This window comes from Tursiops truncatus, chromosome 1 (genome assembly GCF_011762595.2).
Source record: "Tursiops truncatus isolate mTurTru1 chromosome 1, mTurTru1.mat.Y, whole genome shotgun sequence".
NCBI lineage: Eukaryota > Metazoa > Chordata > Mammalia > Artiodactyla > Delphinidae > Tursiops > Tursiops truncatus.
Window position 1 is genome coordinate 149,501,266 of NC_047034.1, and position 15,620 is coordinate 149,516,885.

Genomic DNA, 15,620 nt, shown 5'->3' on the forward strand with positions numbered 1-15,620 from the left:
TTATGAGGCCTCTTTTCTTGCATGGCTTCAAAGGTAACTCCAAAGAGGAAGTTTAGTGCTCTTGGTACATGCAACATCACAGCTCAAGAGTAAGGTCTCCCAGGGAAATAAGTACAATCATGGTGACTCTTTTTTTTTTTTTTTTTTTTTTTTGCGGTACGCGGGCCTCTCACCGCTGTAGCCTCTTCCGTTGCGGAGCACAGGCTCCGGACACGCAGGCTCAGCGGCCATGGCTCACGGGCCCAGCCGCTCCGTGGCATGTGGGATCTTCCCAGACCGGGGCACGAACCCGTGTCCCCCGCATCGGCAGGCGGACTCTCAACCACCGCGCCACCAGGGAAGCCCCATGTTGACTCTTGAGTGCATATGTTCTAGTGTATTTGGTTAAAAAGGTAGCCTTGCTCATTTTTGTCATACTTCACAGAAGCAGAAATGAAACACTCCATGTCCGTGACTTCTCCCAAGGGCAGTGTCATCATCTACTGCTGGAAGAGTTAAAATGAAAAGCACTTGGTGTCATGTCTACATTATCCACTCCCCCCACCCCCCATCCCCCCCACCAAATGTGCAATGAGTTATTCCTGATACCTGAGTCTCCCCAGTGTGGAAAAGTGGGTAAGGACAGGTCTCTGGAACCTGGGTAAGACTAGTATGTCAAGGGGATTGGAGTGTTTCCAATGGCTCTAGCTACCCAACAGGCTCACAACACCGACTCATACAAGAAAATCTCCTATAGCTAATTACGTAAAGTTTCAGTAGAAGAGAGGGGGAAATGATTATCTTCCAGTAGCTTTCTAGGATTAAAAACCCACTCGCTTCTAATGTCAAGTGAATAGTCAATTGAAAAGAAGTCCATGGTGTTCTAGTGCATGCTTAAGGAAGAAAGTGTGTGGCCACTAGGTCATTGAAGTGCATTTCCAGCTGAGGCCAAAGGCAGCAAAGGTGCAAGAGGCTGCTGGGGCTGGCGCTAGTTGAAGCAGGATCTATATATTTGGAGTGGCAAAGCAATCTGTAGAAAGCCCCAGTTACAGAGCAGGATGTTTGCCAATGAGTGAAGTCAAAGGACGCTCAATTTCACTTTCTACAGAGTGCTGCATTGAAGATGCTAAGGAGGAAGCTCCCTTTAAAACACCATATCCTGAGTGTCAGAGAAATATGGTCAAGATGGTGATTGATGGGGAGCAGAGATTGATTCTCTAATAGCACTGGGACTGTGTATACTCCGAGCATCTCTCTCTCTCTCTCTCTCTCTCTCTCTCTCTCACACACACACACACACACACACACACTTAATGAAGAGCACACAACTGCAGTCACGTTCCACCTCTTCTGCACGTGCCTCTGTCCGGTGGTTGCTCTTTTGTACAGTATTTCCAGGAGCCGTTGAGTTAATGGGCTCCACTGCTAAAAGCCAGAAGCACAGCACAGAGTCAGCCGTAACATCCAATTGCTTGCAGCAGACATCGGTCTCAAATCCATCAGTCGGGATGTTGTTCTCGGCGAGGGTTTTATATTAGTGTTTATAAAAACCACAAAGCTAGGCCATTTGCTTCAATCATCGTTAGAAAGAATGCTGAGTGCCCAGATGGGATTTCTAGTTTCTGTGCAAATGAAATCACACTAGTCCAGATTTTATTCGCTCAAAACTACTAGGGAAGCAGTAGGATTTGGTTTCAATGCTGCCAAAAAGCAGGAACTCACTGAAGTTTTAATTCTGAAGCAATCCTGGCGTTAATGTTGTAGCCAGGGTCGGGCAGCATGGGGGCCGGGCCCCCCGCTGTGCTTGCTGAGGACCCCCGGATCTCTCCCAGTTCAGGCTCGCTCTCGCTAGAGGTAGACCCGCTGTTGATGGCGTAGACGCTCTCTGTGACTCCCTGAGCTGAAGCACAGCTGTCTGGCTCTTTCTTCTCCCTGGGACTAGACAGTCCTGGGAGGACAGCCATCTTCCCGGTCTGCCTGTTGGGCAGCAAGGACATGGTGTAGTCTGCAATGATCCCGCCCACATCTAAGTTGCAGGCCTGGTCGAAGGCTAGGAAACCCACGTTGGCGTTTGCTTCGCACACCATAAAGGACCCATCGTCCATGATGAGGAGGTCGATGCCACAGAAGTCCATGCCCAGGATGTTGGACACCTGGATAGCCAGCTGCTTGCCTTGTTCTGTCAGTGGGCACATGACGCCCACGCCACCTGTGGGGAAAGTGCAGTGATGTAATGGTGACACTGTAACCGAGCAGGACCGTATAAGGCCTTCCTAGAAGAGACCCCTACCCATATCCTCTGCCTGCCCTTTGTCGTAGAAAAACTTTAGTCAAAGAATAAATTTAATCAGAGAAGTGAGAAAATGCGGAAAGAAAGGAAAACAGTCAAGCAAGGTAAGATAATAATACTTTAGCCATTAAACAAAGTCAAGGACCTTTAGCTCTTCCTCAAGGACTGCAGTTAATATTCTGAGCCACATCCTGTGAGCTGTTTTGCAGATACTGAAACCCCCAGCAGGTGGAAGAAGTTAAATGTATGCTGCCCACAAGCACGGAGACCCCAGACCGGTTGGAACCAGAAGGTTGATGATGCTGAGAGCCCATTACCTCACCACCAGCCAATCAGAAGAATGTCCACGAGCTGATCACGCCCTGCTCCCTGAACACTATAAGACTCCTCACTACCCCCTCCAGGGCAGGACACACAGTCCTGTGGGCATTAGCCCACTGTGGCCCCCTTTGCCTGGCAAAGCAACAAAACTATTCCTTTCCATGATACTTCACCAAAACTCTGTCTCTGAGATTTAATCTGGCCCCAGTGTACGGAGGCCGAATTTTGGCAACAACACCAGGCACCGACTGGACAAATGAGTCAAATGACCCTTCAAGGAAGAGGTGAGGGATGTCGGGGGAGGGCAGCAAGATGGGCATTTTTATTACCAACAAAAGGTCCGGATGGAAATCAGGACACCCTTTGAGAAAGTAATGATTGTTTCTTTCCTAGAGTTTAAAAAATGTTTATATCCTCTGACCCAGTCATCCCACCATGAAGGAAATAATCTTACATATTGGGAAAAAAAGCTTATGCACAAAGATGCTGATGGCAGTCACTTAAAATACTGGAAAGTCAAAATACTGGTACATAGTAGGCACTCGATATTTGTTGATGAGTAAATGAAAAATTATAATCTAATTAGCTCACAGTAGCTCACAGTAGCTAATTAGCATAGTTTACAATCATTACTAAAAATGATAGAGTTCGTGATCACATGGGAAAATACTCAAAAGGATTGAAGGCTGTACAGTATGACCATAATTATGCAAAAAAACATCATCAGAAACGACACCAAAATGTTAACATTGGTTGTCTCTAGATGGCGGGATTAATGACAAATATCGTTTTCCATTTGACTTTGCTGTATTTTCTACATTGAGAATGAATTCCTTTTAGAAATTAGAAGAAACAAAATTATTATTTTCTAAGAAGAGAGAGGCCTGTGAGACAAAAATCTCATACCGAGGTCAGAGAGAGTCTGATTGCCCTTACTTGTTAAAAAGCTAAGACCTCAGATTTAATTGTCTTCCTTCAGTCTCTTTGCAAAGACTTAACACTTGTATTCTCAGGAACCAATGGCTTTACCTTAACTCTGCCCCTTCCACCCTCTACTGTGGTGGAGGGAGGAAAAGGCTACTGAACAGCTTTAAAACAGCTCATCAAAAACAGGAATATGGATAAATTACAAAACAGTGTACTTTCTAGTTAAAGAATGGATTTTTTTGTTTGTTTTTTCTTTTGGCCGTATGGCTTGTGGGATCTTAGTTCCCTGACCAGGGATCGAACCTAGGGCCCCAGCAGTGGAATTGCAGAGTCCTAACCACTGGACCACCAGGGAAGTCCCCAAAGAATGGATTTTGTGAGCTGACTGAAAAAGACAAACTGATAATACATAAGGTTCGATACTGTGGTAAGACATGGGATTGTCATGAAAATTAAATGAGATAATATATTAGGTACTTAGCACTGTGTCAACCTGCGCCTAGCATTTGCTTCTATCACAGCGCTTTAGTCACAGTACCTTATGATGATCTGTTTATGCGTCTTCTCCTTTACTGGCCCATAAGCTGCCCAAGGGCAAGGACTCTCATTAATTACTACACTGTCAGCCTCTACCCTGGAGTCCACTTGGGGAGGCTGCTCAATCACACTCAGGAAGAAGGACCAGATTGGTGTTTCAGCCTCTTCATTAGTCACCAGACTTGGTATACTCATCTGGCGATCTAGGAAATAACGACTGGGTACTCTTTCACATTACCAACATACAAATTCCACTCGTGAGGCTGACAATAGATTTCTGTGATGAAGATGAACATTCCCATTCCCCCGGGACCATCTCCATGCACCAAAACTGAAAACAAGCTTTATCAATAGGTTAATGGGATGAGGTTATGCATTTGACCCAGACATAAACTGCAGCTTTCTAATAACGTCAAACATATAAGAAAAACACAATTTTCAAAAGAAAAAAGAAACACAATCTTCAATTACAACGGAAAAGCAGAATATGCTATGTCTCCAGCCATAGCCTTATTTTTCAGTTTCTTTTTTTTTTTTAATTATTATTTTTGGCTGTACCACATGGCTTGCTGGAGTTCCTGGACCAGGAATCGAACCCGAGCCCCCTCAGCAGTGAAAGCGTGGAGTCTTAACCACTGGATTGCCAGGGAGTTCCCCATTGCCTTAGTTGAGACTCTCCTTGCTTCTTGCCTGAGCTATTGCCACAGCTTCCAAACTCAACTCCCTGCCTCCCTCTCATGCCTTCAATCCAACCTCTTCCCAGATGTCAGTTTTTCTCAAACACCAATCCTCATGTCACTCCCTTGTTTAAAGCTGACTGCCAAGTCCTAACACCTACAGGACAGGGTTCAAATCTCAGTGTCCTGACCTCCCTGGCCTGACCTCCGTCATGGCACTTACACCCACCTGCCACCCTCCTGGACTGCTTGCTGCTAAGGGAAAGGGCTTGTTTCTAATTCCTCTCTGTGATCCTGGCGCCTTGCAGACGGTCTGACCAGGTAGGAGGGATCGAGACACATTCACTGGCTGGGTGCAAACATCCTAATGAAAAACCCTGGTGGCCTCCCCTGACCAACAGTCCGACTGAGCTTTCGTGCCTCACCGAGAGAGCAGTTGCTCTGCATCCGTCCGTCTGTGGAGCAGCGAAGCATAGAGCCTATCACCTGGCCACCTACTACCACCACCCGGATATCCTTTCCGTGGGACTCCTTCACGTACTTCTGGAACAGGTAGGGCACATCGTGGCGGATCACATGGCAGATGTCTGAGAGGTGGTGTTTATCTCTTGCGAGAAAAACAGCTTTTCCTTTAAGAAGAAAGACAAAGAGCAAGAGAAGTAGTTAGAGAAGCCTCTGAGCACAGTCCTTGCTATCCCACCTCCGGATCCAGAGTCATCCGTTCTTTCCCAACTCGCCTCACTGTGGCCCCTTCAATTTCTCTGAGTCGACTCTTGCGTCTTATCAAATGGCCGTCGAACCTCATTTTTTTCTGGGTTTTACTCAGGTCCTTCTCCTTTCACAACTCTTTTTTCAAAATGAAATCGAAATGTATTCCAGAAACGCCCAGAAGAGGCCAAAATAACTTCCTAGGGATCTAGTCAATTCGGTTCCAGAAACAGTCAGCACTGCCTATCACCCCAGGATGCTGATTTGGTAGAGTCCATGTCTCACTCACTTTTTTTTCTAAGTCCTCACACCTCACACTAGGCTCGATGCACAAAGCAAGTGTCAATCAATGCTTACAGAACATAACTAACTGAACATACTTTAGAGGAATTCCCAGTCAAGATGGAGAGAGACCCACAAAAGATAATGACACAGGCTGATATAGCATCAGGAGAGGTCTGTGCAAGATACTATGGGGGTTCAAAGAGGGAGCCACTGCCAGACGTGCTTCCTCCTTTTAAACATAAGAAACTTATTATTTGGCTGTACCCGTTTAATTCTGAAAGGAATGATCCATACTTCTATTGATCTCTGGGAAAAGCATTCCTTCCTGACTCCAAATTCTATATTTTCTGCTTGAATCACTTATGCTTTTGCAGTTATTTGGCATCTGCTTTTCCATTTGCATATTAGCTAACAGGTATGAGCAGGGGGCCCTGACAGGTTTGCTCTGTAAACCTGACATAAGCATACCACACCCTGATCCTTCTTGTTCGCAAACATGGAAAAAAGAGACGGTTTTCCTAAGATATGTGTCACCACCTTAAAAAGAGTGGGACATTTCTGAAGTCTTAATAAAAAGAGGGATGGGTATCAGCCCCTAGTGGCATATAAGACCAAAAAGTAACCTCCAAAACATGTCTCAATCATTGGACATCTGGCACCAGGAGATCTGGCATCTGGCAGCAGATGGCTGGGATTCAATGATAGGCACTGGGGATTCTCTGGACATAGGTAGGATTTTCAGCAGAGATGGGGGCTAAAAATATGGACTTTGTTCCTTGCTTCCTGGCACAGAGGTTCTAATATGGGGCTTAGTCTGCAGTTAATAAAGGAGCTACAGTTTGAAAGCAAGGAGGAAAAAAACTGGGCAGGGGGAAGGGCACTAAGATTAGTTAATAATCTACTGTGTGCCAAACACTTTATTTATTTATTTTTTTATTTTTTTATTTTTTCGGTACGCGGGCCTCTCACTGCTGTGGCCTCTCCCGCTGCAGGGCACAGGCTCCGGACGCGCAGGCTCAGCGGCCATGGCTCACGGGCCCAGCTGCGCTGCGGCATGTGGGATCTTCCCGGACCGGGGCACGAACCCGTGTCCCCTGCATCGGCAGGCGGACTCTCAACCACTGCGCCACCAGGGAAGCCCCAAACACTTTATTTTTTAAAAAAATTATTTCTCTTACACTTCATACTAGCTCTATGAAGCCATTAGGACAAGGATAGTTATTTTTGTTTTACAGAAGAGGAAAATAAAGGTCCACAGGATTAGTAACTTTCTCAAAGGCATAGCCTGCATGAGTCCACTGCCTTCTTTAGATTTATTTCCATATACTAGAGCCTAACAACTGCTGTGACTTTGTTTACTCCCTATCCATTTTCCCTAAGATGTGTGTGCTACACTAGCAACGACCAATCTGAAAATAAAATTAAGATCACAATTCCATTTACGATAGTATCAAAAGGAATAAAAAAACTTAGGAATACATTTAACCAAAGAAGCTCAAGACTTATACACTGAAAACTACAAAATATTTGAAAGAACTTAAAGATTGAAATAAATGCAAAGACATTCCATGTTCAGAAATTGGAAGATTAATATTGTTAAGATGGCAATACTCCTCAAATTGATCTACAAACTCAGGGCAATCTCCACCAAAATTCCAACTTCCTGTTTTGCAGAAATCGATATGATGATCCTAAAATTCATATGTAAATGCAAGGGACCCCAAATAGCCAATGCAATCTTGAGAAAGAAGGACAAAGTTGGAGGACTTGTATTTCCCAATTTCAAAACTTTCTACCAAGTTACAGTAACAAGATAGTGTGGCCTGGCATAAGGATATGGAATACAATTGAGAGCCCAGAATAAACTCTCGTACAGATGGTCAATTTTTGATTTTTGGCAAGAATTCCAAGAGCATTCAGTGGGGAACTAACAGTCTCTTCAACAAATAATACTGGGAAAACTGGATATCCACAGGCAAAAGGATGAAGTTGGACCTTCATCACACCATATATAAAAATTAATTTAAAATGGCTCAAAGACCCAAATGTAACGGCTAAAACTGTAAAACTCTTAGGGGGAGAGATAGGTGTAAATCTGTGTGACCTTGGATTAGGCAAGCACAAAATGACATCAAAAATACAAGTAACCAAAGGAAAAAATAGATAAATTGAACTTCATTAAAACTTTTGTGTATCAAAGAATACTATCAAAAAAGTGAAAACACGACCTACAGAGTGGGAAAACATCATGCTCAAATTATGTATCTGATAAGACAGTAGTAGCCACAATATATAAAGAGCTGTAAAAAAGTCAATAAAAGACCAATAAGCCAACTGGAAAATGGGCAAAGGATTTGAATAGTCATTCCTTCAAAGAAGATATACAAATGGCCAATAATATGAAAAGATGTTCAATGTTAGTCATTACGGAACTACAGATCAAAACCATAATAATATACCACATTACACCCAGTAGGATGGCTATAATAAAAACAAATTACACATTTAAAAGTTGCTAAGAAAGTAAATCTTAAAAGTCTTCATAATAAGAGAAAAAAATTATGTAACTATGTATGGTGACAGATGTTAACTAGACCTATTGTGATCATTTTGCAATATAGACAAATATCGAATCACTATGTTGTATACCTGAAGCTAATATAATGTTTGCATGTCAATTATACTTCAAGTTTAAAAAAGACTTTAAAAATAAATATATAAAGTGGGCCCACACATTACTAATGCTTGGAAAACACGCATTGTGGCTTGTGGCTTGTTTTTATGGTGGAGGTATGGTGACCATTTGCATAATTTGTCGAGGCAAATTAATATACCCAATATAAAAGTTTTGTTTAGTATGTGAAGAAATTGGAACTTCATACATTGCTGGTGGGAATGTAAAATGGCATAACTGCTGTGGAAAACAGTTTGGCAGCTCCCCTAAAGTTAAATACAGAGTTACCATACGACCCTGCAATTCTACTCTTAGGTGTATACCCAAGAGAAAAGAAAACATATATTCACACAAAAACTTGTACATGAATGTTCATAGCAGCATTATTTATAATAGCCACAAAGTAAAGCAACCCAAATGTCCACCACCAGATGAACAGATAAACAAAATGTGGCATATCCATACAATAGAACATTACTGAGTCATAAAAAGGGATAAAAAACGGATCCATGCTGCAACATGATGATCCTTGCAAACATTATGCTAAGTCAGAGAAACCCACACAAAAGGCCACATATTGTATGGTTCCATTGATATGAAATGTCCAAAAGAGGCAAAGCCATAGAAACAGAAAACAGATTAGTGGTTGCCAGGGACTAGGGGAGGGGCCATTGGGACTGACCTTTAACAAGTACAGGGTTTCTTTTTGGGGTGATGGAAATGTTATGGAATGAGATAGTGTAATGGTTGTACAGAAGAGTGAAGATACTAAAATCCTCTGAATTATATAATTTAAAATGGTACATTTTTGTTTTGTGAATTATATCTCAATTTTAAAAATATCTAAAAATACTATATCTTCTATTTAATTTGTTTAGTGTCTGTCTTTCCCTTCTACAATGTGAGCTCCTGGAGGGCAGGAATTTTTGTTCTGTTCCTTTCTGTATCTCCTTGGCACTTTGTGGGCACTCAATAAAGATTAGCTGAGTTTTATTTTATGTATATTTTACCACAATAAAAAACCAGTTGAGACATTGCATTTTTGCACTGTAGTACATGTGAATCATACTCAGCCCCATCTCGCCACCCAAACTCATTTCTCTCACTTCTTAGCAGGACCCCTTTCCTTTCCCAGGTTGCTTTGCCCACACCTGTTTCTGTATGTTGCTCATCCGGTTCAAACTCCACATTCCAACTTAAGTCTCCTTTTCTTCCACCGAAGCCTTCCCTGACTCAGGGCAGAGTGGGCCCCTCCCTCCGTTTGGCTCAGACAGGCATTCACCAGCCATCGCCCTGAAGTGCTACTTCTCTACTCTCTACACAATGGAGATGAGAGCAGTGAGTGTGTCAAGTTCATGGGAACTGCTCATTCCATGTCCATTAGGGTACCTCCTCTCATTCCAGATGCCCTGAGCAGTTAAGGATGCCATCTGGGTATCATCAGGAGGTACTCGCTCTCATACCACAAGGGAGGGGGATGGCTTTCTGCTGCATACGTCCTCTTCAACTACTATGTCTTGAGCACTGTAGTAGGTCTTGGAGACAGAGATGGGCAGGACCTGGTTCCCACCCCCTGAGCAGCTCACAGTCAAAAAGGGGAAAAGGCACATAAATCTATAACTGTCATAAGCCGTAGTACTATGCTAGCGGCATGGATGAAGTGCTTCGGAAACACAAAGGGAAGGGCAATTAATTTTGTCTGGAAGAGAGGGAAGGAGACCAGGGATGTGGACAGAGAAGAAATGACGTGGAGCTGGCCTTAAAGCCCGAGCAGAAGTTCACTAGAGGGCAGAGGAAGATGGCGTTCCCAGCAAAGGGAAGAGAGCAGAGGTTTAAAAACAGCAGAATACATGGTCTAGTCTGGAATGGATTACAGAGGGTTCACGTGGCTAGAGAAAGTTGCAAAGGAAGATGGATGCTGTTAGTCCAGGGCCTTCAGTGCCACGGTGAGGAATATAAACAGTATGTAATAGGCAACACCAGTTCTTGGGAGGGTTTTTCAGCAAAGGAGTGACAAGAAGAGATCTTTGTTTCAGAGAAATTGCTCCCCCCAACGAATACAGGATGCCCTGGCAGTGAAGTTAGGGAAAGCAGTCAGAATCAAGTCAGGAGTCTGCTGCCAGAGTCCAGGGAAGGGCTGGGAAGGGTCTGAACAAAGCAAGGACAGTGCGGACAGCGAGGAGAGGACAGAAGTAGGGACTACACCACAAGCTCCGCAAGGGGGAGCTCCGTCTCCTCCGAGCAGAGAGGAGGCCCAAACAGAAGTCCGGGAAGAGGGGCACTGACCCCGGTGTCCGCGCGTGCTCTTCACCACGACTGGGTAGCCCAGCGGCTCGGCTTCATCAATCATTTTTGAAAAGTCTTCATGCCCACCTGTCAAGAAAAGCAAAAGTCAGTGAAGGTGAGGCTGATGGTCCAGGGCTCTGGGGGAATTCTTTGGAGCCCTCACATCCCTCTGCTTAAGGCAATGTGAACCCATTCCATCGGACAGACATGCACTGTGCAAGTGCCACACAAAAGGTGGGAACAGAGAGATCAGGAAAGCAGCATTACCACGCGCGGCCACCTGGCAGCGGCTTCACGCGCTCTGGTTCACGCAGTCGTCATGACAACCCCGCAGGCAGGGCAGGGATTCTTCCCTTACCTTGGCTGTGGTAGGCAGAATTCTAAGAAGGCCCCCAAGATTCCTACCCGCTGGTGTACGTGCTCTGTATAACCCCCTCTCCTGAGTGTAGGGGGGACAAGTGACTATGCTGGGATAGCATTCCTGCAATTAGGCTAATAATCAGTTGACTTTGAGTTAATCAAAAGGGAGATGATTCTTGGTGGACCTGACCTAATCAGGAGAGCCCTGTAAAAGAAGGTGAAGCATCAGAGAAACTCTCCTGCTGGCCTTGAGGGAGCAAACTGCCATGTTGGAGAGAAGTCCATGTGACAGGACCAACAGGCAGCCTCTAAGAGCTGAGAATGGCCCTCAGTTGACAGCCAGCAAGTAAGTGGGAACCTTAGTCCTACAACTACAAGGAACTGAATGCCAACAGTAAGCCTGGAAGACCCCAGACCTCAGATGTGGTCCCAGCCCAGCTGCCCTGGCGAGACCTAAGCAAAGAGTCCAGCTATGCTGTGGCTGGACTTCAGACCTCCAGAAACTGTGAGATGATAAATGGGTGTTGTTTAAGCTGCTAAGTTTTCAGTAGATTGTTGTACTGCAGTAGAAAACCAATACCCAAAGAAACCAAGCCTGGGATATTTCTCACCCAAAGGTAAGGCATGATTTGAAAGCCCGAATTGGCTCCACTACACTCCTTTAAGCCTTCATTTAAAAAATATGAATATTAATCTTTGGGGGACCATTATTCTACCTACCACAGGTGATACTGTAGTTCATCAATTTTTTTTTTTTTTTTTTTTTTGCAGTATGCGGGCCTCTCACTGCTGCGGCCTCTCCCATTGCGGAGCACAGGCTCCAGACGCACAGGCTCAGTGGCCATGGCTCACGGGCCCAGCCACTCCGCAGCATGTGGGATCTTCCCGGACCTGGGCACGAACCTGCATCCCCTGCAACGGCAGGCGGACTCTCAACCACTGCGTCACCAGGGAAGCCCAGTTCATCAATTTTTTGCAAAGCAAAATACTCTGGGATACTAATAAGACCTGTCCCAAAAGTGCTAATGATTAAAAAAAAAATAAAGCAGCATGAAAAGGCTGTGTAGATAATCAGGGGCATCTTTACAATGAGGACATTTTATAAGAAGAGAACTCCCAGCTTCCTGACACCCACTGATAAATATAACTCCTTTCTAGCCATCCTTTTGTCCTTCCCTTATAATACAGTGCAAGAGGGGTCCTGCTTATCTGAGGCCATCCCCGCACCTGTGCCTCGGACCCCTTTCCCTCTCACCTCCTCAGGGATCTTGCACCATTAAGTGTCCCCTCTCTGCTGTATCTTCAACCTCTCAGTTCAGAATTCCAGCAGCATTTTAAACATGCTCAGTAATCTCCCATCTTAAACAAATAAAACCCATTCCTTCACCCTGCATCATCTCTTAACTACAACCTTGTATCCTTACAATCAAGCTACTCAAAGGGTTTCAGTTTCCTCACTTCCCATTCACTTCCTCATCCTTGACAAGTTGGCTTTTCTCCCTATGGTTGAACTGAAGCTGTATTCATTGAATTCCCTGTTGCTAAATCCAACACACATCTCCATGAGTATGTTACGCATCCTCTCAGAATTAAACACCCCTTTTAATTACACCATCCTTCTTGGGATGTTCTTTCCATTGGCTTCTGTCATCTCTCTTCTTTCTGTTCTCACCTCTCCAGGTGCTCTTACTTGGCCTCTTGCATAGGTCCTTCTTCCTTTTCCTATTCCCTAAAGGATTCCCTCTCGAACCCTCTTTTATTAAATGTTGTTATTTTATTGTGGTAAAATAGACATAACGTAAAAGTTACCATTTGAACCATTTTAGGTGTACAGCTCAGGCCTCTCTTCATTCTGCATCTTCTCCCTGAGTAATCTCATCCAGTCTTGCGACTTCACTTAACATAATGGAAGTTTCCAAATCCACTTCCTTAGTCTACACCTCTCTCAGGAGCTCCAGATCCATTTACCTGCTGCCTACTGAATAGTTTTACTTTTACATACTACAGACACCTCAAACAGAATGTGTCCCAAACTATAATAACCTCTTCCGACAATGCCTTGCCCTACCCACCAATCTGTTTCTCCTCTCCCATGGTTCTAGTCTCAGTGAGTGTTCGCTTTCACATCTGGTTGCCCAAACCAGAAACCAGAGTCACTCTTGATTCCTCTCCATGCTCCGCATAGCCACTCAATCATCATGTCCTAATATTTCTGTCTCCTTCCTAAGTCCTGAATCTGTTCACTTATCTTCATTCTTACTATGGCCACCTTAGTTTAGACTATCATTGCTCATTTGCATTGTTTATAAAGCCTACCAGTACATATCCTGTCTCTACTTTGCCCCTGGTCCAATTCCTTCTCCACAGTGTAGCCAAAGTGACATTCTGAACTCCGATCAGGCCATTTCCTTGCTTAAAGCCCTCCAATAACTTCCTGTTAGTCTCAGGATTACCCCTGATCTCTTTCATGTACTGTATATGGTGACTTCTTATCTTTCTAGCCTTATATCTCAACCCTATCTCCTTGACGTTCCACAAACTACTCAAAATACCACCAATCGGTCATGTTCTCTCTTGTCTCTAGGTCTTTCTATATTCTGCTTTCTTCTTAGACTGCTCCCCTGTCCCCCTTGCTTTAGCTGGATAACTTCAGCTAGTTTAGATGTTCTCTCTTTTGGGAAGCCTTCTTTCCTCATCACCTACTAAACGAAATTAGGAGCTCTCCTGTGTATTCCCATACCACCTTGTGCTAACTCTTATCCTGGCACTGCACTGAAACTGCCTCTGATGAACTGGGAATGCCCTGAGGGTAGGACTCTCTTACTTGTTGCTAGAGCCTAGAGCCTATTGTGGTAGTTGGCACACAGTGTGTACCAGCTACATATTTAATGAATGAATTCCAGAGAGAAAGAAGCAAAGACATTTCAGACAGAGGGAATGACTATGATAAAGACTCAAGGTGTTGAATCATCTAAGATGAACAGATTCGCCTTGAAAACCAACAAGAGATGCCAGAGGCCTTCTGGGGAGAGAGAACATAGGGATGTAGGCTATTTGGAAAGACAAGTCTCAATCCTATTTTAAGGACACTCACCATAGGAGAAGGTGTCCGGCATGGGGACCCCATGTCCAGCCAGCTCCTGGAATGTCCAGAATTTGTTGATGCAGTTTAGAATGCTCTGTGGGCGGTTGACTAAGCGGCAGCCCAACTTCTCCAGGTGTCGCAGGACGGTGATGTCACTGTCCGACTGCACTGAGGGTGTGGGCACCCGGACGAGCACCACGTCTGGGAAAGTGGTGAGCGCCTTCTGGTTCAGCTGCAGGCCTGCAATCAAAGGAAGAAATGAGCTCTGGGCTGGCCATCATCTAGTCCCACCAGAAGCACTGGTTCCAACAGACTCCTCAAGACTGAACCTAGCAGGAAGATAGCCTTGAAAACGGCACTTGGATATCCTGTTGTAATGAGAAGCTACCGTCTACCCTATACTCCAAACAAATGGGCAGAGCACGACATTGAGGAAACACAAAAGAATGAACAGGGTGGGGCGGGGGGGGGGGAAGAGCAGCATATCAAGAATAATCCAAGTTAGAAGAATCCATAGGAGATAATGCAGTCCAGCACCCTCCTTCCATGTAGGACTAGTGTTACTCAAAATGTAGTGGCTTAGGAGGCTGGAGACTTAATGACAAGGAATGCAGTAGGTCACTTATGGTATCTTTACCACTCTTATGACTTCATCTTTAAAAGTCATCTGGAATATTACGAATATAATGAATGTAAAAGTGTCAATGTTAGGTAAAAAAAACCAGGATACAAAATTATCAGTACAAGTTAGAAAACGCTAGAAGGAAATATACCAACATTTTAACAGTGGGTAATGGGACTATAGATGAGTTTCTATTTATACTTATCAGTATTTTCCAAAATATCTCCAACTGTGTATTACCTTGATACCAAAAAACTTTAAAAAAATCAATATACTAAAAATCAATTCAATATTAAGAAAAACTAGAATGCATCACAGAACAATTGGTCTATATAGCCAAAGGACTTAAACCTGTATGATACTGGATGAACTGGTAGTATTAGCTTGTAGTGAAGACTCAGAGGAACAGGAGTGCAGTCTCAATTATCTGTGCGGCTCCATGCAGAAGAATTATTTGGCTTGTCTTCTATGACCTCAGGAGGTACAGCTGAGGAGCTATCCAAAAGAGCATTATTTTGTCTGACTGTTCACTTCTGTATCCCCAGCGCCTAGAACAGTATCTGCTGCATGATAGGCACTCAGTGTTTGTTTAATTATACAGAAGCTACATGGAGATAGATTTGGGCTCAACAAAAGGGATACTTTTCCTCTGCCTTAGGATGGAATGGGCTGAGTGAGGCTCATGAGTCATCCGAGGATGGCACAGAAGGAATGCAAAAGTTAATAAGTTCACAGCAACCTGCCTGATCTCTTTCAACCCTGATATCTTATGGTTTGCATTACTCTAAGTAGTTACGTAGGCATCTCCGGTGCACCCAGCATCTGGGGATGGAATGATGGAGACAGGAAATAGACTGGATAGGGCAATG

At 44.2% G+C, this 15,620-nt stretch overlaps 1 protein-coding gene across 1 annotated transcript in view; it reads right to left on the reverse strand.

The window, feature by feature from the left end:
- Window positions 1-1,615: 1,615 nt before the first annotated feature.
- The window catches only part of RIMKLA (ribosomal modification protein rimK like family member A), a 28,513-nt gene continuing 14,508 nt past the window's right edge, over window positions 1,616-15,620 (reverse strand). The window contains exons 2-5 of the mRNA XM_019938003.3: window positions 14,139-14,369; window positions 10,685-10,771; window positions 5,157-5,360; window positions 1,616-2,188 (exon numbers count right to left, since the gene is read on the reverse strand). Coding sequence (XP_019793562.1) covers window positions 1,698-2,188; window positions 5,157-5,360; window positions 10,685-10,771; window positions 14,139-14,369 — 1,013 coding nt within the window. The 3' untranslated portion in view covers window positions 1,616-1,697. The remainder of the gene's footprint in view (window positions 2,189-5,156; window positions 5,361-10,684; window positions 10,772-14,138; window positions 14,370-15,620) is intronic.